Here is a 26,594-nt window from a genome sequence, read left to right as displayed (position 1 = left end):
ATTCACAGAGTACCTTCACCATTGCTTCTGTGTACAAAGTTCATATCCTCACTGACCTATTTTATTTTTTTGCTGACAGTGCAAAGGAAAAAGTTTAGTATAAAGGACATTTTAAGTAGTTTTTTCTTGGGTGTGTATATATACACAAATGCCATCTTATACTAATTTATTTTGTAATGAATCAGGTGTGTAACTGACTTGTAAGTTTTAAAGTTCAGTGGGACTTGTGCTTCTAAGTCACTGAGACGCTTTGGAAAATGTGATCTTTTAGTAAGATGCCTGTCTACCATCCTGTAGACAGGTCATATGCTTGTGTTAGAAACACCAAACTTTGTGGCCTCTGGGAGGATACAAAACTGTTCTATTTCAAACAGAAAGGGGCAAGTCTACCTACCAGTGGAGGATGTAGGATGTCCCTTGAGAAGAGGTGTGAAAAATCTGTGCTCATTGGCTGCAATGAATTGTCCTTATCTTTGGCAAGATGCTTCTTTTGTCCATGTATGTTTCTCACAAAGAACATCATGACTAGTTTTCCTTGGAAGTAAGTAAAAGTTTTCCTTGGAAGTAAGTAAATCCTTCTCTTACAGAAGTCCCATAAATACATGAAACTTGGGAAAGACTTTTAAGATGTCAGAAACCACCTGCAGGGCTTTGGCTCTCTGCATATAGCTGCTAATTTTCAAGGAATCTAATACAGTTTTGTTCAGTTTGCCCAAATTTGACAAAATTGAAGTGTTTCAATGAATGCTGCCTGGCAGTGCTCAGTCTGGGATAGTCACTGCAACCAAGGGTGTTATGCAAGGTGTAACACATGAGCATGCCAGGACTCCTCAGCAGCAGTTGGGCATGCTGAGGCAGGATGTGCATTGTGCTGTGACTAATTGCATCGTCAATGTGCATGGTTCAATAATTAGTGAATTCTGATAGGGATTTCTATTTCAAGCAATCTCCTCACTGGTGTTTTGCTCTTCCATTGAAAAACACATTGTTTCATCCAAAGCATTGTGGACAGCAGTTTGAGGAAATTGGTTGTGCCCCTCTAGTCTGCTCTGGTGGGACCCCACCTGGAGTGCTGTATCCAGCTGTGGGGTCCTCAGCACAGGAAGGACATGGACCTGTTGGAGCGGGTCCAGAGAAGAACCCTGAAGATGATCAGAGAGATAGAACACCCATTGTAAAAACAGAAACACAGACTGAGAGTGTTGGGGCTGTGCAGCCGGGGGAAGAGACCTTATTGTGGCCTTTCAGTATTTAAATGGGGCTTAGAAGAATGATGGGGACCAACTTTTTACTAGGCCCTGTTGCAATAGGACAGGGGTAATGGTTTAAATTAGAAAAGGTAAATTCAGACTATGTATAAGGAAGAAATTTTTCTCAGTGAGGGTAGTGAAATCCTGGAACAGGTTGCCCAGAGAGGTGGTAGGTGCCCCATCCCTGGAAACATTCAAGGTCAGCGTGGAGGAGCTCTGAGCCACTTGATATAATGGAAGATGTCCCTGTTCATGTTGGACTAGATGACCTTCAAAAGTCCTTTTCAGCCCAAACTGTTTGTGTGTCTGCAATTCTATGGTTCTATTATGTGTGCATTTCATGTGTGTGTGTGTGTGATTGTCTCAGGAAGGTTAAGAGAGGTGAAAGGGTGGAGCACATTATGAAAGTATTCATACCATGTTGTTTATTTAGAGGGTCAGAGAACTGTTCCTTGCATAATTTTTTGAGCCCTGCTAGGACAAGCATAGAGACTATATAGGATGTAGGAAATGGCAGATTAATTATTTATAAAATTACCAGGAAGAGCAGGAGGTTTATATTTTTTTTCATTCTTGTAGAACTCAAGATTGGATAATGCTTTGTAAGATCTACGTTACCCGAGCACAAACTACTAGACTTAGTAGAGGGAAGTAGCTGGGTGAGATATTTGGACTGTGGTTCAGTTAATGATATATATTCATCTAGCATGTTGGCCTTTTCTGGGGTTGGAATGGAAAGCTAATTGTGCAGGCACTGTCTCATAAATCCTTACCCACTGGCTCAGAAAAGAGGCAAGGAAGTTCAGAATGTATCATGTCCCTGGTGGAAATAAAAAAACCCTCACTGGTGAAAGCCAAAATGCAAGTTTTATGTAGCTCCAAGAGCAATTTCATCCCAGGTTAGTGCCTGATTCTTCATTACTGGGCAAAAAATTAAGATGTTTCCATTATCATGAAAGTGCCTAATGGCATCTCAGCAAATAACATTGCTCCAGAAAGCTCTGAACACATTTACTGCAAAGCAGGAGCAGTGTGTTCCAAATTACCTTGTTCCATGCTATGTAGGAGGAAGGCACTTCTGTTTGGAGCAAGAGTCCCTACATATTGTCAATTAGGAGCAAATCCTGTTTAGACAAGCCCCCAAGAAAACTATTCTGGCATGCATGCTTGCAAATACAGCCTTTATTTGTTGTAAGCATGAGTAAGGGCCATGGATATATATTTGTAAATATTAAAGGCTTGCATATCCTGTTGAGCTTTACAGGCAATTGCTCAAATGCTCTGGATCTTGCTCACAATGTTTTCCTCAGGTAGGGCAGACTGTGGCCTCACATGCAAAATCTGGCAGGTGATCTTGAATAATATATGGAATTATATATGGGTGAGGTAATGGTACACACAAAATTGGTTTCTGGTGTTAAGCTATTAAGTTGCAGAAAGTGGGTCAGTATTTCAAAGGCTTGTTTAATCAAGGTGTCCCTCTATTACCCCTTGTTTGCCTGTCTTCTCCCTAGTCTCCTCTCAAACTGGTCAGGGTTTGTCACTCAGTTAATTCTCTTGAACAGCTCTTGAGAAAAACTTCTAGTGAGAAAAATGTGCTTGATGCTAAGTTAGGTGTTTTCCAGTCATCATGCAGACTAGCTGACATAAAGTGATTAACATTGCTTAAAGAGAAAACATCAAGGACTTTGGGTGAGAAGCCTGCTTCTCAGTGCCAAGGGATAAAGAATTTACCACTTCACTCGAGTATTGGTTCCAGTGTATAATTGTATTCACTGGTACATTTTATTCCTTTTTATTCCATTTGACTTGGCTTCCAATAAATACTTCTGAGCACACATTTTTTGAATTCCTGCCTGAACCTTTGATTAGCACACTGCAATAAATACTCAATAACTTTACCTGAGGCTTCTATATTTGTAATTTAAACTATGTACAGTGTCAATTTATTGAGGTACTTCCCCTCCATAGAGTTTGATTTTTAGCAGATTTGTAGAGGTGAGGGGGTCTTGACAAAGAGAACAGCATACACCACCAAAGAGAAAATCTGAATTCCTTTTCTGTTATTCCAAATAAATAAGCCTGGGCATAATTCAGTATGGACATTATTGGCATAGGCTGCAGAAGAAATTCACACATTCACGTGGAAATTCAGGTTTGTTAAGGGTTATGTGGTCATGTTTTCTTTGACTTAATGATTTTGTATCCTTATAGCAAATTTGGATCCACTTTAGCAAGAGAGTGGAAATAATTCAGGTAATGAAATACCTATGAGTTTTATAAATATAGACAAAAAGGTGTACAGAGGGACCCTTTTTCTGAGTGAGGCAAAAGATTGTAGTGGGAACCTGTGTCTTTTGACATGACAGAGGAATTGAAATACTTTTAAGCCCACCAGCTGCAGGAAAGCCTGCAGCTGGAATTTAAAGCATAAGTACTCATTTCTGGGGCTCTTGACTACTGGCTTGTTTGTGAAATGTCAGACCAGTCCTGGTATGCTCCTATGCAACATGTGGACAAAGAATTTGGTAGTAGGGGTTTTTCCTCTTGTGTCAAATGAACTCCATCCATTCAGACTTACACTGCTGACTGAAAGCTGGATTGAGCTGTCTGCCTTTGTATGATACACTCTTTTCTAGTTCTGTTCTCGCAGGTTATTGTGTGACATAAGACCAGATGAACGTTAACGGAACCTGGAATGTATTTTAATTGTAAATCTCCATCAGGCATACTGATAATTGCATGTGTTATAATTAAAACTGTGAATGCTTTTCTTTCTAAGCATAGCGACAGCTGTTAGAGCACATCTGGAAAATATGGTATAAGTAAAAGTATTTTTGCTCAGAGAATTTCACAATCTGTGGGATATTTATCAGCATTTCTTTCCAGAATACTGATCTGATTTATCAGTATTTTTAATATAAGAGTCTTGCTTTTTTTTTAATGATGTTTGCAAATCTGGCTTTGAATTCACATCCCAGATTGGCAATTCCAGTGTACTTCAAGGCTAAATGCTGCAGAACTGCTTTGCTACTATTTTTAAGTAGAAGCCTACATAAGTCTTATCTGATGCCCTAATAAATTTCCTTCATTGATTTCAACCAAATATTTTCCCTTTTTATGATTTTAAAGAGAAATTATTGTTTCATACTGGAATTTCATTGAGAGGAAAATTTCTCATACTCCTGCTCTGTGCTTCTTGAGGCTCATGTCAACACCTTTCTGTGCTATTACCCTTGTACCACCTCCAGTTATTATGGCATTAGTCAGGACTCTTTGCAGTCAGTGAGAGTGTTTACAAGGCAGGACCCTGGCCACTTGGAAATGAACAGCAATGTTTCTGGTTTTGATAGGAGCCCAAGCATTGTCGTTTCTGCACTTTCCTCAGAACTGTTGTATAAACATTACAAAACCAGATTTTCTGATATGATTCATTTAAATGGAACAAGAAAGCATGAAACTTCAAACAACTTTGAAATTTCTATCTGCTAATTTATTGCTAATGTTGCTTATTTTGTTTATTTGGAAAAAAATTACTAAACATAAAGGTGCAGAACCTTAGAGCTTCAAGGTATTTAATCAGGATCTTGCATTCTGACCCAAGCATCTCAACCAACTTGCTTTCAGGATGATGAGGGAGATTTTGCAGAGAGCATTTGTCAACAGATGCCTAAGCAAGAAATCAGTTTCATTTATTTGGAGCAGGAGGCAACTTTTTAATGATAGATTACACTGTGTTGGAGCAGCTTCACACCTGAATTTTAAATCACAAGTGCTATCCTTGTTGTGCAGTTGGAGGCAAAATGCAGTTATGCAACCAAGCAAGAAGCTACAGCTGCAAAAACTAATGAGATTAAAAAAAAACTCCAGCAGCGATCCTATAAAATAATATGGAACACATTAGTGGTAATGTGGGAAAATTAATTCCAAATTATTGACAGTTTAATTGACCTACGGGAAGTATTTTAATGGAGTTAATATGCTGTGCTGTTCTTCAGTTTTTTAAACTTTTCCACTGAGCAGAAAACAAGTTTTTCCAGTTATGGGGTTTAAAGTTGTAACAAATGGTTGCTGTGGGTTCCCTGGTTGTGAGATGCCAGCACTGGATGTGTGACTTTTCTGCCCAACACCTGCAAAGCCCATCCTGTGAGCAGGGCGTGGGGGCCACTGCTCCGCTCTCATCCCAGTCTTGCTGTCATGGAGGCTCTTTGCAAATGATCCTTACGCGGTGATTTGACCCCCAGGCTCCGACTGCACGAAGAAAAGGTCATTAAGGATCGGCGACACCACCTCAAAACGTACCCGAACTGCTTTGTGGCCAAAGAGCTGATTGACTGGCTGATCGACCACAAAGAGGCCTCTGACAGGGAGACAGCCATTAAACTGGTGCAGAAGTTACTGGATCACAGCATTATCCACCACGGTAAGTGCAGTATCACCTGCTAAAAAGTTCTAGGCTGAATTTATTGACTGCTGTGAGACGAAGGGAAATCCCACTCCTGCTCTTCAGCCAAGTGCAGGACAGGTAGGATCCTTTCCCTGCCAGATATGGAGCAGCTCTTGAACTGTGCTGCTGTGCAAGGCCACCTGTGTCCTGAAGGAGAGGAGAGCCTGAAGAGGAGAGGAGAGATGTTCCTCATAGCAGGTGGGAAACTTACTGGAGACTGTGATGTGTCTCCAGAGCAGCCCCAGCTGGACCGTGTCCCCCTTTTCCTGCAGCTCTCATTTCCCTGCTCCTAAGAGCACAGTTCTCCAGCTGAAAAACCCATCTGAAAAATCAGCCAGCAAAAAAAAAAAAATCATTTTTCTCATGTGGATTAGTTCCCTGGCCCTGGCCCTCACAGCAGCTGCACAAACATTAGTGCTGGTACAGCTGCAAGAAAGTTAGTGGTCTGGCTGTGCCCTGATTAATTTTCTCCTAAACTTGTTGTCTATTTGAGATCTGTTCCTTTCAGCTTCTTGAATAACAATTCATGCTGATGAAAAGACTTCCAATTCACTGGTAGCATTTAGTTGCCTTTTGGGGGCACAAAGAGGCTGGGAAGCACATGAGCAAAGAAGATCCAAGGCCTCAATTTCAAGCCTTTAGTATAACACATTTCAGAATGGCAAATGTACCATTTGTTTCTTTTTAAAGAGAAAACTGAGTGACTATGAACAGACAAATGTTGACTTTATGCAGAGGTCATTGTATGTGCAGCAATGCTGCTGCTGTCTGCAGTACATTAACAACACCTTAATTAAAGTCAGAAATGCACATATTGAATGAGTGCCACTTCTACAGCTTCTGCTTGGCTATTAAATGAAAATTCTGGGTTGTTATGGAAACTGGGACTCACGGTAGATAGTTAAAGAATAAAGTAATTATAGGGTATTCAAATCTGTCTACTTAATCCTCTATTGAGAAAATGTCGGTGAAGAGTTGCGTGGATGCCTGAGTGACTTAATTTAATTGAGCAATAGATATTTTATTGCTGAATGCTTGTTGAAAGCTCTAACAACCTTCAGGCATTTTCTACCCCACCATCCGACTGAAAACGGTAGAAGAAATGTTATATATGTGTGTGTAGATATTAGAAATGGAACAGGTGTTTCTTGAAAATGTTCATGTATTGTACTCTAATAAAATACTTTGTGGAATGATCTTGGGCAGGTAAATTCAGAGAGGTTCTGTCAGGTTGCAGGATGCTTAGAACACTCTTTCAAGTGCTGTGTCAAGTGAAAGGGACACCAGTTCCTGATTCTGTGGTGCAGAAGGTCCACCATATATGTGGGTTGACAGCTGTGCTAGGAGCAGCTTGCTTGGGATAGCTTTCCCATAGGTTTATGCCCTTGATGGGGCTCTGTCCTGCATTTTCAAGAGCCCATGATCAGCTGCTGTTCTACAAACCTAATCTGGCATTTCTCAGTGTGCTCATGTTGTACCTACCATTTGCTAGCTGGCATGGCAGAGCAATTGAGACAGTTTGAAGAAGGCAGAAGGCTTTGGTTTTAACTGTTTCTTTAGGAAGTCTCAGGTTTCCTACAGCACTACTAACTGATACGAATAACTTTAACAAGTTTGAGAAACCTGAAATTATTGGGCATTCTACTCTGGTGGCCTTTTAAACAAACAAGACAGCAGGCTGTTTTCATCAAAAGGTTTTCTGGGTATGTAGTGGATGGATGCTTTTTTGCTCTTTGTGTTTGCAGTAATACTCACAAAACTGATGGACACTTCTCCCCCTCACCAAGAGATTTGGTCACCTCTCAATGTTTTCTCCCGCCTTTCATTAGAACGGAGTAAAGCTGTGTGCTGAGAAATGCAGGGGGTTAGACTCTACACGTGCTTTCTTTGAAGCTCAGCAGTGGTACCTGCTAAATGGATCCTCAGCTACTTACCATGTGTGTGAAATTCTTTTGTTGTTGTTTAATTATTTTATGTTTCAGTCTGTGATGAGCACAAAGAATTCAAGGATGTCAAACTGTTCTACCGCTTCAGAAAAGATGACGGGACGTTTCCACTGGACAATGAGGTGAAGGTGTTCATGAGAGGACAAAGGCTGTATGAAAAGTACGTTGCATTCAGTATTAGTAATATGTTGATAATAGTGCCATGTGAGGCAAATGATACCTGTTAATCTATTTTTTAATCATCAGAGGCTTTCAATTCATGCAGGAATGGATCTGGACAATTCTATTACTTCAGTTGGCAGTCCTTCCCTCTCCTATTTTTCTTTTGCTTTTCTACCATATTCACTAGAGGCATTTTGTTTAAAATCTGATGCCCCAGATAATAAATACATCCTATATGAGAATTCAATGTGAATTGAAGCCCTGGAAATCTATTCTGTAAAAATAATTGCAGAATTATTTGTCAAAATACTTCAAATAATTACAGACTTATTTTATATATAAAAGCATAAATATAGTTACTAAAACATTATTGAACAAGTAGCTACATGTCTGTGGAGACTCCATATCTACAGCTTCACAGGGAGGCATGCTTTTAAATCATGGGTGAGATGAATCTTCAGTGTTCCAGCCTGCAAAGTTTCAACATCAGAAAAGTTATGTTAAAAGCAAGTTTAAAAAAAACACTAACCCAACCATGAGCATCTGATTACCAAATTTAAACAGATTATTATACTGAGGTACTAAATATCCCTTGGATTACTTCCATCAAGTAACTAGGTATCTTAACCATACTTCCTAATATTAAATTAAGGACATTTTTATTCAGGATGTAGAGATTTTGACATAGTACTTTCAAGAAGAGAGAAGAAAATGCATGTTGGCATATTCTACAAATTAATTGAAAAGTTGTGATGTGTTATTTAGCAAAAAGCTTGAAGTATTACTCTAGCCTACCCACTCTCCTGATTGCTTGGAGCAGAAGTGTGCAGCAGCCAGGAGAGATACTGTGTTTTCTTGATGAAGGAAATTTGTTTTCTTCTGAGAAGAAAGCACTCAGGAAGCTCAGAAGTTTAAAAGCTTATTTTCAAGGTTAGATCATTCTGTAGATCATTCTGGTGAAAGAACAGTGAACCCAAAATATAAACAAATACCTGTAAATGCCACTCCTTTTGTTTCACCCATCATATAAAATTCCCCAAGACACAGTGACTGTGACACTTTAAAGTAAAAATATAATAAATTGTATAAGACATTAGAAAATACACGACTGGAGAAAATCCTCCATTCTATGCCCTGGGACAGGTGAGATGAATCAGCTCCCTTCAAACTCTTCTGTGCCTTACTGAGCACAGCATTTGCTCTTTAGACTCAGAAAACATGCAGTGTCTACAAGCCTGACCCATAGTCTGAAAAGCAGATTAGAGTCTATACAGTTCTTTTTTTTGGTCTATTTCTATTTCAATTATCCATAAGAAAAATAATATTTTGTTGGCAAGGCTGATGTCAGTCTTCTGCATGAAAGGAGGCATAGTAGAAAGAACTCTGTTCTAATAGTGCCTGCTTCCATCACCATTTCTCTGAATGGAGAAATATCCCCAAACCAATGCCTGTGATCCAGTTTGTCTAACTCTGTAGTAGCAGAAAAGCATTCACAACTGTACAGAGTGTTTCTATCTTGGCAAAGGAGCACCTGTTTCTGAATATAACTGCATCCTTGTCAGGTACTTGCTCCTAGGCAACATATTTGAAGGGTTCAGAAACTTTTAAAAACAGCCATGACTGCTAAATATAGTATAAATTAAAAATACCTGTCATTTCAAAACCAGTATGTGACAGTGAAAGGCAGTCAAAATTCTCCATGGATCATCGGAAGTATTTTGTATTCATGGGAGATAAGAAGGCATACCTGGACTATCTGGCCTTCACTTTGTTTATTTTAGCAAATCCCCTGTGCAGAGATTTCAGATTTTGTTAGTTCTCTTGCCTATGAACCTTTATTAGCAACACCACAATTTCATTGGACACACTTTAAACTCAAAATCTAATGCTGAAAGTCAGGAAGAGCTCTGCAGTGAAGTGTCTGATTGTGTAATATATCTGTGGTATCAGTTTGCTGATTGTCTTGAGAAAGAAAATATTAATTCAGCGCTATTAAAATAATTACTAAATGGCAGCAACCAGAGAAAAGTATTCGTGCACAAACATTAAGTCATTTACCAGCATATTCAACTTGTTTATCAAAATGCCTATGGGCCTGATTGCAAGAGAAGTGCAGCTATGCCAAAGGAAATCTGTCCAAATCCAACACATTTTGAAAATCTGTGTCTAATTTTCTACAGTTTGCTGATCTTCACTAGGCTTTGCTAATTTAAGATAGACATTATAATTATTTTCTGCTCTTTTCCACTGTCTGGTTGGGGCTGGAGTACCACTAGGTTCAGAGGCCAAAGTAGTTTGTGCTTGCCAAAATTGCAGACATTACCCAACACCAGTCCATGCAAATTTGTACCCTCAGTCGGTAAAATGCACAAAATGCTTTAGGAGGATCAACAGGCTGTTGCATGGATGTCTTAGGCAGGTTCCTTACACTGAGACAGCTGGTTTGGGTAAATGCCTTGTTCTCTGCCCTGAGACATGGGAACATCAGGACTGTCCCTCTGCTGAGGAGCTCCCTTTCTCATCTCTTCTGCATGACCACAAATCTCCTCACAATCTGAACTCTCCTTTCTTGTGCATGACCCCCTTCACCCACTGTGGGCATCTTCAGTGGCTGTACCTGTGGGATTGGAAGATTTAAAATCAGTCTCTGATTGTATTCTCCCTTCATTTGCACTGAAAATCATGAACCAGTTCAGATTCCTTGCGCATCATTGCAAACTTTGGTAATCCTGTTTGTAAATATGATTTGAGGTTCAGGTTTATAACTAGAGATGAAAACTACTGGATTTCCTACAGTCTTGTCTGAAATTCTTGAATAGTTTATAAGGTCTAAGGTTGGTATCAGCTTTCAAGCTCTACAGGACTGCCCAGATAGGTTGAATGAGATAAACATGTTTCCTGTTCAACAAAACTCCCCTGCAAATCTTTTATAAATCCAGCACGGACCTTTTGTAGCTTTAAAAAAAAAAATCAAGTTGTCGCAGGCATCTTATTTTTATGATGTTTGCAATTCCCAGTAGGGTTTGGTCAGACACACAAGATTGTTGTTTCTGGTGCAGTCATGTACAGGAGCTATAAGTCATTTCACGATGCTGACATCAACTGAGATTTTTGAACCAGATTTCACAGTGAAAGAAGTGCAGATTTATGGTTTTAATTTCAGGAAATCTTTCAGATAATTTTGAGACTGCATTCTTGGAATCATTTTCAGTTTAACTCATCAGTGGTTGAGTTGCTTTTATCCTCTGGTGGAGTTATTTTGATAAAAACAAGGCTAAAAATTTCTTTTGAAAAGGAGTTTGAATACCAGTGTTTGGATAAATACATTCCTTTAATGCAGGACAACACCAGTTTTAGCAAATAATACCTTTTGGCATTAACTGCCTCATGGTTTTTTGGAACAAGGAGAAAATGGAAGAGTAAAAGGAAGTTTCCAATTCTGCCTAATGAAAGACCAGGCTTTTGATTGATGTAAATTGGTGCAGTTTTGTTGACAGCCATGGAGTTACAGTGATTTACTTCAGTGAGTGACGTCAGTCCATGGATTGCTGTGTCTGGGCTTCTTAAACTGGCAATTTGTTGTGTCTGTTTGTTCACAAGTCCAAATCCTTTGCAGTGCTATTCTGGGTTTATGCAGAAGGGTGTGAAATGTCAAACTGAGTGTTTTTCCACTTGATATTTTTCCAGATTTCTTTTGTGTCTCTGAAAAATCTAACCATTAGCACTGCCTTTTCAAGGACCATTCTATCTGTGATTTCAATGAGGTGGTCAACTAATTATAGACTCATCAAAGAACAATTAACGTAATCCTAAGGATTTTTTATTTGGTGCCTGCAGAGCCTGGGTAACCGGTTCTGGGTAGCCATGCAGCAGATGGTATGAAAAGACACAAGCTTTGGGTTTGCATTTCTTTTCTGGGGGGGAAAAAGCCTGGTGAAAAAGACACATTTAAAGATAACCCCTTGGAGCATAGTATGTCTGTATTAGAGGTTTTGAGCGTAGGACAAAATGCTGTGGGACAAGATGCTTGTAAATGAAAATATTAAAACATAATGAAGTCTGCAGGAATTCTGGAGTCAATACGTTGTCTCAGGCAATTTGGCTTTCTCAGGTCTTAGCTCAGAGGTGCTGGCAATGACACACCACCTAAACCAGCAGTTCCTTGTGCTGCCACTCACACACAGCTATGGCTGAGCAGCCTTGGCCTGGTTTGATGATCTGCTACCTGTCGGTCAGATCCTGTAGGTTCAGACCTCAGGTTAGTGCTCATTGAAGTCAAGAGAAGAGTCTTTTAGATGAAATAACAGAGGTTGGACCATGTGAAACATCTTCACTGTAATTTCAAATGAAACTTCTCTCTGTGTCCCTATGGCATAGATTTTTCTGATGCTTCCCAAAGGAGATGAAGTTATATTCCATAATCTCTGTACATGCTGTTGGTTTAAGAAGCAGATGGCTCATGTATGGATTTACTTGAATTTCAATTCCTTTATCAGAAAGGCAAAGATTCAACACTTCCAGAATATGACTCTTGTAGTTCAGATGTGCCCTTATTTCAAAATAGTTGGTGAAGGGAGGGGACCTGTTACTCTTACATGGAAGAAACAGTTCTTGAACTATTACTCTGAAAGTCTTACCATTAGTCCTATTATTAGCCTATGATAAATAATATAGTTATGAAAAAAATAGGTTAATAAGGAACTGTGGTGCTCAGTCTCTCCCCAAAAGTGGAATTCTGTATTATAAAGAAATGATTCTCATTTCTTCTTTAAAACTGCCCTTTGCATTAACAAAATATTGAGGCTTTTTTTTAAAGACTGTGTCATTTGCATAGGTAACTTAAATAGAGAAGAGTTTTATTAGTATCCTTCAGCTACTCACATGCCAGTTGCTAGGAGATTTTGGGACATCTCATGATGTTCCACTGAGTGGTGTTACAAAGAGCCAGCTGAGGCACAGAGAGCTGTGAGCCTCAGATGTTAAAATGTGTTCAGGTTCATGTGCAATTCTCTGACTGCAGCTGCATCACCAGATATTGGATGCACAATATTTATTCACCCCCAAATCACAGGACTACCTTTTTTCCTTCTCTTGAATTTTTCTGCAGCTGTTTTAGACTTTATGAAGAGAATTTTCAAAGTCATCTAAATGACTTTGGGGCATGGTCCTGCTAACTGTAAATATTAATTAGGAAGCTTTGAACGCATTAGTCACATTCTGGTGCTTTTAGGCTAATTTTTTTTTCAAAGCTGATTATGCAGTAACTTTTAGAGAATGTCAAACACTAAATAGGGGAAATGCAAAACCCAAAAATCTAATTTTCTTTTAGGGGCAAAAACAAAAAAGCATTAATTTCACACAGGGATATAAAACCTAAATTTCTTTACTAAGAGTTTTCATTCACTTCCTAAGTAGATTGATGGCTTGAGGAAAGATTGAGTCAGTGAAAGCTTCATATGCATTTGCCTGATATAAATGAGATTTGCCAGGATAGATCTGGAACTGCTTTTCTGAATAACCATTTTCCCTACCAATTTCCCCCCCGCCAACACCAGGCTGATGAGTTCTGAAAACAGCCTTCTGCAAGCCAGGGAGGAGGAAGGAGTGAAGTACGAGCGGACCTTTGTGGCGTCGGAGTTCGTGGAGTGGCTGGTGCAGGAGGGCGAGGCGGCGACGCGGAGCGAGGCGGAGCAGCTCGGGCGCAGGCTGCTGGAGCACGGCATCATCCAGCACGGTGAGGAACCCTGCCCGCGGGAAACTGCCCCGCTGGAGCGCTGGCCTCAGCTCACATCCCGGGAGGGGTCCTTGTCTTTCTGATCACTATGTGTTTTGGTTCTAAATCATTTCAGATAGCAGTCTAGGTAGCTTTATTTAGTAGGAGGGTGGCTTTTCCAAAAGCGCGTTGTATTAGTTCGGAAAATGCTTCTTCAAATGTAGAATATGGCTGGAATTCGAAACTGCATAATAACAACTTTAAGTCAGTATTCCTACACTTGTAGTAATTAACTTGTAGAACTTGCTATCTGCAATGTGTGTAATTGAAGTAAATAGATTTGTAAGGCTCAAACAGGGATTAGAGCCATAAATAAGCTAAATTCTGTATGTACGATAAAAATTTCAGGGTCTGTGTATCTCCCTACTTGTAGGCAGAACAGAGCATAGTCTGATGCCAGAAAAGCAGTTTTCCCTCTTGGGCACGTAGCAGAGTTGTTCTAGTATGTTTGGGCAGGAAGGAGGATGTCACTTTTGGTTGAAGTGTTATTGTATTTGTCCTGGTGGTATAACTTCCTTGAGGCAGGAAACAAATATTTTTTCGTGGTCCAGTATAATGTGTCTGGCAAATACACCTTCACCAAGAATCTCCTTCTGTTAAGGGTGGAGGAGACAGAGTTCTCTCTCTCTACTGCCACAAGGGTGAAGAAATTAACACCCCTGTCCCCATTTGATATGTTGTCATTTTCTGTTCCCAGTGCATGTTGCCCTTTTGTGACCAGGCTTTTCCCACCATAGAAGTGGCAGTACCTCTGGAGCAATGAAGGGGTGCCAGGACATGACAACAGAGTGGCAGAAGTTGTTACCTACGTTACTTAGTGCACAAGGGGAAAATAATCATATCCTGGTGGTCCAAGTGTTGTTTCATCAAACCTAATTCTGATAGAGAGCAGACAGATGATATCAGCAGGCTGTTAGTACACAAGGTGCTGCATTGACAAGGTTGCTTGTTACTTCACAGGGAACCTAGTTTTAATGAGTAGAGAAAAATGGGCATGTAAGTGGCCTGCACAGTTCTGTCATGGTTCTAATCATGTTCACGTTAACTTGCAATTATTAGAAGCTACTTCTGAATGTTTACAGTGATCAGCTTCCAGTTCTATAATTACTACTGTGCTTCCTATGATTTATAGGGTGCCAACTGCTCAGAGCTTGATGGGCAGGAAAGGTATGCTACCCCTCCTCTTTACAGCAGCACTGATTTCATTCCTATTTTTACCTTTCTGCGTATTACATATGTGGTAAACTTTCCTTATGGTCCTGGGTCCCATACCAGGACACTTACAAAAAAAAAAAAAAAAAAAAAAAAAAAAAAAAAAAAGTGAAATTTATGCAGATAGAGATGTTTTTTGCAGAGAAAATAAAGTCAGGACTTAACATTTGGTGCAAAACTGGTTTTCTTAGATACCGAGATCTTTGCAGAGCTAAGAAAGTCAGGATGTGGCTTTTCTTGCAGATCAACCATTGCTTCATTAAGTAAGGCAAATGCTCAGCAGCACATGTTTGCAGGGAAATAATTTTGCCCCTGTCTAGCCAGGTTGCAGGGGTCATTCCTGAGTGACACTGGTCCTGCTCCTCTAGGGATAGCCCTGGCCATTCTGCAGGTTTATGCCCTGCCCAGCGTTTTCTTGTAGTCAAAAGCGTGTGCAAAGCTCCCCCTTAGAAAGAGATTTGAAACTCATGAAGTAAAGACAGGGTTCTGGGAATTAGTTGATTGCTGAGGAAGTGGTCTTCTTACGTGTCCACAACAGGTCATGGCTGCAAGGTACTGTCATCTTCCTCACCCAATTTTTAATAAAACAAACATAACTGAGTGGGGATTTCACAAGAACTTGCTGGGGATGTGAAGTGAAACTGAATGGTGTCCTTGAGATTTGTCTTCTATGAGTGAACATGCTTTGTGCACACTTTCTCCTTTGTGAAAGGAGATTTCATTCATTTCACTGCAACCATTTTTCTAGATAGTGTTAGGAATATTGATGAAAGTACTGGCAGAATTAACATGGAGCTGGTTTGGGGTTCATCTTAGCAACTGGATATGATCTGTGCACATTGAAGGTTCTTGTAATGCTGGCTTCCTCTGAGAAGGGAGCTCAAAATGAGAACTTCTAGTACAGAATTAGGGATATAATCTGTAAAACAGCAGGAAAGGTATTCTCTCCCCACACCCTATCTTACAGAGTTCTAGATCCAATTAAAAAAAAAAAAAGAAAGCTATTTTTCTATTTCTTAGTACCATAAATTCATTTCACCATACTGTGCTTCCTTTGTTTTGTCTCTCATCAGCAATACCAAAATGTTACTGGACACTAATTGGCATCCTTGTTGGCAGAACCAGCAGAATGACTCTTGACTGAACAGCAGTGGAGAATAAAACATTTCCTGTCCTAAAGGCAATCTTTTTCTAGCAGTATTGTTTGATATCCACAGTATGGAATAAAAGAAAACTTGCTGAATTATTCTTACAAAGTATTTCTTACCCCACCTAATGTGATGGAAAGTAACAGAAGTAGTTTTATCAAGTTGCCAATCTCAGTAGTAATTTTCCAGCCACAACCGAATTATGCAATGTCTTTTTACTAATACTGACTTTCATTTCAATTACTCAGAGGAGCTGTATTCTGCAGCTGAGGCACTGTATTCAAAATGTCTTCCTGACACATTTCTCTTCACTTTAATTGGTCAGACACCAACCAGGTTTCACACAGGAAACACACACTGATGCTAATTTAAAAAAAGAAAACAGTGGTTTAAGAGGAATTGTATAAACACTGCAAAAGCATCAAATTCTCAGTTTTAAAATAATCTTCCTGATCTCTTTGGACATATGTAAACTGTGCATATTTCCCCTGCCATGCATGGAAATGATGAAATGTATTTAAGTGATGAATTGCTTCCTGCCAGAATCTCACTGGCCCACACCAGTCACTGAGATTTGCTCCATTGGTTGGAGCCTGGTGCTAAAAATGCAAAGTTGTGGGTTTGATCCCCATATGGGCCATTCACTTAAGAGCTGGACTCAATGATTCTTGTGGGTCCCTTCCAACTCAGAATATTCTGTGGTTCTGTGAAATCATAACCCACAAAACACCATTACCACCATTTTCCCAAACAGGACCCAGATTTCCTTTGCTGTGTATTGGTACCCCATGTGATATGGAATAAAGCCCCCATAAGTAGCAGGGAATTGTGCATTTTGCATTTCTTGAATGCTGGCGTTGGGATTGTAGTTGCCAGTAGTTACTTGGCATTTGTGAACACTGATGGCCTTCATCCAGAATATAGAAATAAAGACTGTGGGAAGAGTTATAAATTTGGTGATGCACATAAAGGCTGGGACAAAGGGTGTGCAGAACACATTTCTCAGCTGTAGAAAAGCCTATCTGGTGAGTATGTAGAGCTTGGTAATGTTCATAGATAAAACTTTCCTCCAGAATACTGGATCTTAGTTCTTCTTCATATGGGCATGGTGGGACAGATTAGCTAGTGTGGTCAAAATTCACATGCAGCAGGAGAAGTAGTTCTCTGCCAGCACCAGCTCCCAGGCAGGTCAGGCCAAAGCGAGGATGGTCTGGGGGCAGGTGGAGGCAGTGTGAGCACCCACACACAGTCACAGCCCTTTCTCAGTCTGGAAAAGAGAGATACTGAGATGTCCAAGGACAAAAGAGGATATTCACAGAGCTCTTTATGGCATAATTTTTGGCTGATACTTGCTTATGGCCCTTTCTGAAGAACTTACCTGCAGCCACAACAGCAGAGCACTGCTGACGTGACAGGCAGAGTCTTCCTGTCCACCTTCAAGGACTCATTGGGTATGAAAGCTTGAGGGATGGAGAAACATCTGCCTGCCTTGCAGAAACTTTTAAAGTCTGGAATCTCCAGTGATAAATAAGTTAAATTTAAATCTGATTAATACTCTTAAGAGAAACCAGTGCTGTCTTAGGATGGCACCTACAACTTGCAAGATGAATATTTGCATTTCTTCCATGGCAGCAATGAAACCATAGCTCATTTATCAATACTTTTCAGTATATTGTGGGATGTAAACACACAGGGATTGCCTTGTACCGCAGACGGTGCCGTGTGTGCCGCCAGTTGAGCCCGTGAGAAATGGGGGCCTGAGCAGCTGAACTCATCTCCTCGTGCCACATCACATTCTGTCTCTTTTGTAGTTGTGGTTTCCCAAGCTGCTGCTGACCTTCAAGCCCATGTGCTTGGTGTGATTTCTTCCCTGACATGCCCCCAAGCATCTTCCCTGAGCAGTGACCAAGGCACGGGTCAGCAAGAAGCATTTTGCAGTGGCTGTCCACTCTGCTCCAGGGGCTTGGGATGTGGATTCCCAAACTCAGGCCAGCAGCAGAATAGGTCTGGTGAGGCTTTGCTCTTCTGAATGACTGAGGGGTGTAAGAGTCTCTTTTAGAGATGACAGCCCAGCAGCTGTCTTCTCTGGAACACCTGGTCTGCCTGAACTTCAGTAAAGCCTTTGATACTGTTTCCTGGGATGTTCCACAGAAACTGTATTCCCATGGTGTGGATGGATGCACTCTTCACAGGGCAAAAAATTGGCTGGATGGCCAGGCCTGGAGTATTCCCCAGGGCTCAGTGTTGTGGCCAGGACTCATTATTGGGGCCAGCCTTCTTAATTATCTTTGTTAAGGAGATTTATCAAGGGATCAAGGGCAGCAAAAGTGACTTTATGGATGACACCAAGTTGATTGGGAATATTGATCTTCTGGAGGGTAAGAGGGCTCTACAGAGGGATCTGGACAGTCTGGAGTGATGGCCCAAGGCCAGTGGTGTGAGGTTCAACAAGGCCAAGGGCTGGGTCCTACACTTGGGTCACAACAACCCAACACAAGGAACCTATCCAACACTCCAGGCTTGGAGATGAGTGACTGGAAAGGCGCCCATTGGAAAAGAAACTGAGCCCAGATGGCCAAGAAGGTCGATGGCATCCTGGCCTGGATAGAAACAGTGTGGCCAGCAGGACCAGGACAGGGATTGTCCCCTGTACTCAGCACTGGTGAGGCCACATTTCAAGTGCTGTGTCCAGACCCCTCACTACAAGAAGGACATTGAGGGGCTGGAGTGTGTCCAGGGAAGGGCAACAGAGCTGGGGAAGGGTCTGGATCACAAGTCTGGTGAGGAGCAGCTGAGGGAGCTGGGGGTGTTTATCCTGGAGAAAAGGAGGCTCAGGGGAGACCTTGTCACTCTACAGCTCCCTGAAAGGAGACTGCAGCCAGGTGGGGGTCAGGCTCTTCTGCCAGGTAACAAGTGAGAGGGCAAGAAAAAATGACCTCAGGTTGCACCAGGGCAAGTTTAGGTTGGGTATTAGGAAAAATTTCTCTGAAAGGGCTGTCTTGAATTGGAACTGCCTAGGGAATCGATGAAGTCGCCATCCCTACAGGAATTTAAAAGATTTGTAGATGTGACACTTAAGGACATGGTGAACTTGGCACCACTTAAGTGGTGACCTTGGCAGTGTCAGGTTAATGGTTGAGCTTCATGATCTTAGAGGTCTTTTCCAGCCTAAATGATTATGTGATTTTGTCAGTGCTAGGATTTTTTGATGGTAAGAAGTCAGACATGATATCAGTATCTTCGGCCTCCACCCTCCTTTAAAATACCTTTCAACTTTAAAAAGCTTTATTGAGGTAATTGCACTAGATCAGACCTGGTGTGTTCAAGGTAGATACATGTTCTGCTGGCTTAGCACAGAAGCAGGTGCTTATCTCCTTTCAAGAGTTAATCTTTTATCTGCAAACTCCACTCTGCAAATTACTTTCTGAGACAAAACCCAACACTTTGTAGTGACTTAGTGAGAACAGTAAATGTTGACACATGCTACGTCCCTGTCTCTGCAGGAAAGTCTAACATCTATATTTAATTGTACCTATTCTTTGCAAGGACTCTGTACCTTTACACACTAGATTTTTCTTTCTGAAGATGATCAATGCATTTTGTTTAAACATTAAGACACATGATGCAATTGAAAGTTTGTTATAATTGGGAAAGGGATTTAAATATCTGAAGTATTATTTCTCTTGCTTCTGTTGAAAAGCTTTCCTTCTCTTCTAAAATTGCTGTGAATAATGAAGTATGTGCTGCTATAATTACCTTAGATGTCCAACTGCTTATGATTAGCTGATTATGATTCACTTGTAAAGTGAAAACTTGCCATGTATGTGAAATGTACTCTTCCTTAATTCAAGATTTCTCTTTGGAACCCCTTTCTTGGAAATATCAGCTGCAAATTGAAGTTTACAAGTGTCATTGAAGCATACCATAAGTCCTTGATTTAATTGATCATAGGCTTTTTTCTCCAAAATCAACACATATATTTTTTTTTAAACAGTTTTTCTGGTTGAAATCACATCAGCCCTTGGATATATCCAAGCTTTCATTATGCTAAAAATGATAAAACATCACATTTTTACAGATGATGCCTTGATTTTTCTCAGTAAAATACAAGTCTTCAGTTAGTCTATGATGTCCTGCAACACAACTTTGTTTTTTAAAGTCCTGTTGCCCCTGTGCTGATGCCAGGCAGAAGCACTCAGTTGTTTGTGTGGCAGTTCCCATGTGTAGGAACCTCACCCACAGTAATTCAGCTGCTTATGCTAAATCTGGAGACCACTTTGCATATTTTTCATTTTGCCCCTCTAAGAATTCAAAGAATAAGAACTTTGTATGTAATTGTATAAACCCCCAGCTCCTTAGTATGTCAGCTTCTCACTGTGCTCTTCTTGCAGTTCTTTATCTACAGCAGGATGGATTTGGTTTTTGAAAGAGCCACATGCTTTATGTAAATAACATATGAAAAATTCTTTTATATTAACTATTGAATTTTATTTTTCTGACAGAGAATGGGTTTCAGTTTTTAACAGCTGCAACAACAAAAAAAAAGAGATACCCAGATGGGCCTTTTCATCTTCTGCTTCCCTTGCCACAGACTGTACTTTCCATACTTTATTTGGAAGCAAAGAAAAGCAGTTGGCTATGTTCTGTAAACTTACTAAATTAAAGATGATAAATCCTCATATACAAACCAAAAAGACTGCTAAATGTGTGTGATTCAACACTGGCTTTTCATGCTGGAGTAAGTAATGTGTATTTGAAAATATACTGCAAATAGATGACAAACTGGCTGGAAAGACAAAATGTATGTAGAAACACGTATCTGCATACCTATTTTAAGGGAGCAGTAATAACATGTTAATGCACTGATCAGAACATACCACCTTAATAAAAACAGGATACTCTGAATTTCAGTTACCAAGGAACTTTTTGATGGTTTACTGTAATCCTGATGCTTTAAAGACAGTATAAAAGTTGTCTAGACTTTTTTTGGACTACATAAATATGCTACAGTTCATTGAAAGCCCTCCCTAGTTATGCCTCAGAGAGCCACAGTTATAGCACAGCTTTTTATTCTGGACCTACTTACAGTTCCAGGACCTATTTATTTCTGGACATGCTTACTGACTTCATCCTTAGTAGGATGAGCTGGAGCAGCTCTCTGGATTTTGTATTTCAGGGCCAGAATCTGCCTTGCAGTTTTATACTGCAAGAGGATCCGTGGAAACACGAGCAGTTAAAGCTTAGATCCATTGTCTGTTCAAAGTGAATTCCTTGTAATCCAAATAAGAAAAAAATACCATTTAGTACAGCTGCAGTGCCAAGAGTTTAATGTGATGGTTGAATACATGCACAGGTGGGCTTATCTATGGTCTGTGTAGCATATAAACATTCATAAAAGGTGGAAGTGCAAGTGTTGTGTTTATGCAGTGCAGGGAATCCAAGACCCAAGATGCAGGGCCCTGTGCTTACTGAACATCTGTAGTCTCTCTCCCTGGATTTGTGGGAGATCCAAGCAGGTGGAATTCATCAATGTGTAAAAGGAAACTAATCTGAATAGGTGCCATGATTAAAATGCATTTGCAGTGCCAGATTAGCAGAAAAACAGGAAGGCTTTGAGAGGAGTGGGAAAAGCATTGTCCAGTGTTGAATAAAGTGCCAGCTACTCTCCTCCAGGCACACGTGTGTGTCGGTGCAGGGGGAGAGGGGCAGCCCAGGAGAGGCTGGGGGCTGTGGCACAGGTGGGCACTGGGGCTGGGGGGCACTGTGGCACAGGTGGGCACTGGGGCTGGGGGCTGGCTGAACTGTGAGCTGGGGTGGGCACTGGGGCTGGGTGGGCACTGTGGCACAGGTGGGCACTGGGGCTGGGGGCTGGCTGAACGCTTTGCAGCCGCTCTGCAGCTCTCAGCAGCATCGGTGTTTGCCAACCCCGTGGACTCACCACTGCTTTGTGAAAGCCAAAGTGGACACACACTTCCACTGTTTCTCTGGCAAGGGACCAAAACTATGCTGGCCAGAGGCCTGAGGCACAGAGGAGGCTGGCTCAGCAAGCTGTGTGCTATCCATAGAGAGAGGCATTTTTTAAAGGAACTTGTATTTTATGTGGTGATTTGTTTCCTTCCCTTTTAAACACTGGTTCTGCTTTGGAGAGGGGAGGGAGAAAGCAAAATGACATGGAGTGGGAGCCAGACCCTTCCCTGGGCACACTTTGGGTGCAGGTGGAAGCAGATCCAGCTGTGCTCTCCTTCAGATAACCCCCAAGCCCCTGCTGGCCCCTGCAGCCTGCCTGTGTATGTCTCATCATCCTGCATTTGTTCTTGGCTTGATGTTGCTCTTTTGGGGTAATACCCTGCCACTCTAGAGGTCAAAACTGATATGGTCATCTGTGACTGGCTGTATGAAGGCACAGACTATTGCAGCCAGTAATAATGAAGGTCTAGAAAGATCTCCTGCAACACATCATTTTATTAGAGGAAACAACCTCGTTAAAAATATAAAGTGTACTTTTGAATAGACTGGGGCTGCTCCCTTGTGCAAGGACTTGGAAATGTGTTGTGCACTGCTGGAAAGAGATCAGTGTTGCTTTTGTGTTTAAGTGGAGAAAGATATGACAAATCCACAGTGAAAAATCCATACACTCTGCTCATGTTTATAGCCTCTTCCTCTCAACCCTAGCACAGGCACACTCTCACACAAACAAGCACACACTTCAATGTGTTCTCTGCTCTCTTGAGAAAAGCTGCTCATCTGGCCCCTCATAACTTTGATCTCTTTCCCACTGCCCCCTCAGCATGGAGCAGCCGTTCCCTGGCTCCAGCCACGAGCTTGCTTGGTGACAGTGCTGCTTGTGGGGACGTGCAGAGCAGCTGGAGTGCCTCACTGGATGTGTCCTGCTGGGGACTGCAGCCTTCAGCTGGGAGAAAGCGTTAATCACCACGGTGGAGATGTACACAGATTATCAGCGCTAAAAATCATGGGGAATTGAAGTGGTGGGAGGGATTTGGGGGAAAAGCCAGTTATGAAAATGGCCTGATTTTTCAGGCATGAGTCATACCATTTATTAAAATAGGCTTTTGTACTTTCTAAAGCTCCCTCGGTCCTATGTAATCAGTGTAAAGCTAATATTTCTATCTCTGCTGTGCATCAGCCTCCTTGAAAAAGTGGAAAAGGTTGCTTGAGCTCCATGCAGATCCTGGGATTTTATGTCAGAATCAGAAGCTGAAAGAAGATTTGCATGGATGTTACTATTTATATTTTATGTATCTGAACAGAAACTGTGAAGCAGCCAGGAACTAGAAGCACCAAAGCTGCAACATTAAATGCTCCCAAACAGAGGAAATCCAAAATAAATATTCTGATTTTTCTCATCTTAACAGTCACATAAATGGTGAAAGACCAGCTAAAATCCTTGCCAATGAAATTTGCAAACTCTAGGGATATATGAGACAGTAAACAATTAATTGAACTCTATTTATTAAATTGTCATTACCTCAAAAGAGATTTTTTTTTTTTTTTGTATAGCTAATGGTATAACTACAAGGCAATGCATCTAGGAAATGAGCATACAGGCTCCACTCCTTGCTGTGGAGCTGTGCTGTGCAGGACACAAATTATTCTCATTTTATGCTATTTGTACAGTAGAGTGCAGTAATAATGGTTGGCCTGGGATGTACAAAAAGAACAACACCCAGTAAGGGAAGGGGAGTGAGGCTGTAATTGTGGGCATGCAGTTCTGATAAGTGGATTTTTAGGAAAGATAAAGAAGTTCCGAAGAGGACTCCAGAGGGCTAAAAAAGTTCAGAATTTAGTGGCTAGTATTTATTCAGTTGATAAGAGATACGTTTGAGAGTTGGCTTCATCTCTTCACAAATTTCTCTGCAAAGGTTTTGGACCAGATCATGCATAACTTTCTAATGAAGGTGTGACAAAATCCAGGGATTAGCAGCTAAAGTTAAGCAAACTCAGCTTTGAGTTGAATCTTTATTTTCTGTCAGGGCAAGTCACTGACGGCTTGAATAGCTTGTAAAAGGAAGAGTAAAGTGGTCAATAAATGCTTTAAAGTATGCCTAGACTAAATTTTTCGTAAGATTAAAAGATAATGGTTAAATTCTTTTTCTGGGAGAAATTTTGTGGCCTGTGTATGTGGGAGATTAGACTGGTGGGTTATGACTCTACTTCCAAAGTTTGGCATTGGTGAGTATATGTTAGTGTTGGTGCCTTTCCTTCCTGGACAATAAATGCTCTTGTGTACTTTGATGGTTTTGGAGGTTTTGATATTTTTACTTTGCTCTCTTCGGTGCATTTCTTTCTGTTGCATAAGGTGCACATTGTAACATGAACATGTTGCCACCTGAATAGCCCTGAATTAAACTGGAGCAAGAAACATGAAGCCACCCCACCTTGCTCTTTGCATCACCCTCATAACGTACAAATGCAGGTCCTGACACTCATCAGCCATGGCTTGGCTGTTAAAGACAAACTGAAATGGGTGCCAGTTTGCTTTTCTGTGCTGCACTATGAAGGGCAGTGAACTAATTCAGGAGTAGTAATGTTAATCCCTGTCTAGAACAGCAACTTTCGTGAGAAGTACCTGGAGCAAGAGCCTTGTCAGCCGCCACAAGTTTATCTGCTGCTGCCTCTGAGTCAACACCCAGAGGTAACAGCCTCTAAATTGCCTTTAAAGAAACTGCTCCTGGGCAGGTCTGTGCAACACTCTCAGCCCTGTGCCATTGGTTTGGAAAAGCTTTTCACTCCCACTTTTCTCTGCTGCTTGCAGCAAAGTGTGGGCTGCTAAAGCAGTTGGGCTGAGCACCCGTGCCTGCACCTGTACCTCTCACCCAGCAGCTGCCAGTGTAACAAACCCAACCTCTGTGTGTGCTCTGCATCCAGCTTTCCCAGAACTGTGATTTACCAAGGACAAGGACATGTGTTGCTTCTCCTGGCTCTTGTTTAAAGCCAGCCACTGCACCCCAGGAGTGCTTTCAGAGGCAGCCAGCACACACATCTGCCTCCCCCTCCTCAACTTCTTCCTTCTGATCCATGGGGTGGAAATTCCTTTTTCCACACCTTTCCATATACACTCGTTCTTAGGCAGAGCCACAGCCTGGACATTTAATCACAAATCATTAATAACTCAGATGATTTAAGAAAAAAAAAAAGCCCCATGAGGCACAGTAATAATTTTGGTGACTATATTTGATGATGCATGCACGAGACACTCTGAGCTATATTGCTCCTATTTATATTTTTAGCTTATTTTTAAATATGTAAAAAATTACATGATGTTACAAGCACATGATATGTGAACTATCCTTAGAAATGAGGAGGTTAAAATATGAAAGTCAAGGAGCATGCCAAATGCTACATGTCCTAAGCATTTTGGCTACAAATCCTTTGTTGTATAAATCATATACAGATCTTCTCCAACACACAGTCACTGGGCTTCTCTTTTCCACTTGCACTTATCTATTGTATAAAAATGTATCCTTCTATGGACTGAAATAATTACAGCAGAGATTAATGACTTTATTGGAAAACCTAAGCCTCGCTAGTTTAAATATATAAATATTACAATATTTAATTCAAATCAAGTATTGTTATTCTAAAATGTGTTCAGTATCATGGCATAAAAATGTTTACATTATCTAGTTTCATGGTCAGTAATTCTTGAATTTCAGAGTGCTTACAATGTCTGCAGCACGAGTGTCTGTTTATCTCTGATTATCATAATTTCTGAGTACTGTCAGAGCACTTCAGTTAATGATACAAACAACAGAATAATTTTTGTTAAAAACGGTGGTGTCATAATATTTAACCTGATTCAGAAACCCTACTGTATTTCTTACATTGTGAATGGTTGGCCACAGCAGCTCTATTTCCAAGGAAGCATTTATGGAGTCCTATTTCATTTAAGATTATGAATCGCAGTAGTGCTGAATAAGTAGAGCTTGCCTTTTTAAGACTGAGTTTGAGATGGCCTCAAAAATTTTTTTTGCCTTTAAATTAGGTTATTCTAATAATGGGGTAAGATATTGATAGATATTGCTACTTTTACTTATTATGTCAGTGATGTTCAAATGAAACTGGTAGCTGCAAACACCTACGTACTAACTCTGCCTCTGATAGCAAATCCTTTGGGGGATGTAGGCAGATTGCCAAATCTCTCCTCCTCTACTTCCGTTCTTCAAAAATAGTGATTGTTAGTAAGTGCTGTTTAATACTATTGCATATGATTTGTATCCAAAATGGGGAGCACAGCAGCAGTGTGTGCCTGCAGTAATTAATGTGTCAGAACACAGTAACGAGGTACTTGTGGTGCTAAATTTGACTTAACAAAGTCATTTTGCATCCCTGAGGACCCAACAGATTCAGCATCAAAAGGAAGCAGACAAAAGCCAAGTGGCACTGGCTCTTCCAAAGATCTTTGACAGAGCCAGGCAATCTAAGGGATGCCTTACAGCCTACGCCATATGCCTGGGGCAGTGGCCTGTGTGACAGCTTGGGCACCAGCATGTGCAGTTCAGAAAGTTCTTGTGGGCTGATTATTCCTTGTCCCAAAGGTAGAAGTCCATTTGTACAGGCAGTGGTCTCTCTGACAGTGACCCAGGCAGGAAAGGGACATGCTTCTTTGCAAGATGGTCTGACCTCTGCATCCACATA

At 40.9% G+C, this 26,594-nt stretch overlaps 1 protein-coding gene across 2 annotated transcripts in view; it reads left to right on the top strand.

Annotated features, from left to right (window-relative positions):
* DEPTOR (DEP domain containing MTOR interacting protein) overlaps positions 1-26,594 on the top strand; it is a 75,335-nt gene that overhangs the window by 19,687 nt on the left and 29,054 nt on the right. For both annotated transcript variants that reach the window (XM_084202778.1, XM_084202779.1), the window contains 3 exons: positions 5,495-5,673; positions 7,680-7,803; positions 13,361-13,539. In XM_084202778.1, coding sequence (XP_084058904.1) covers positions 5,495-5,673; positions 7,680-7,803; positions 13,361-13,539 — 482 coding nt within the window. The remainder of the gene's footprint in view (positions 1-5,494; positions 5,674-7,679; positions 7,804-13,360; positions 13,540-26,594) is intronic.

The sequence above is a fragment of the Fringilla coelebs genome, assembly GCF_963513975.1.
Source record: "Fringilla coelebs genome assembly, chromosome: 1".
Classification (NCBI taxonomy): Eukaryota; Metazoa; Chordata; class Aves; order Passeriformes; family Fringillidae; genus Fringilla; species Fringilla coelebs.
Note: the sequence above shows the minus strand (reverse complement) of the source record. Positions and strands in the feature narration are given on the sequence as shown.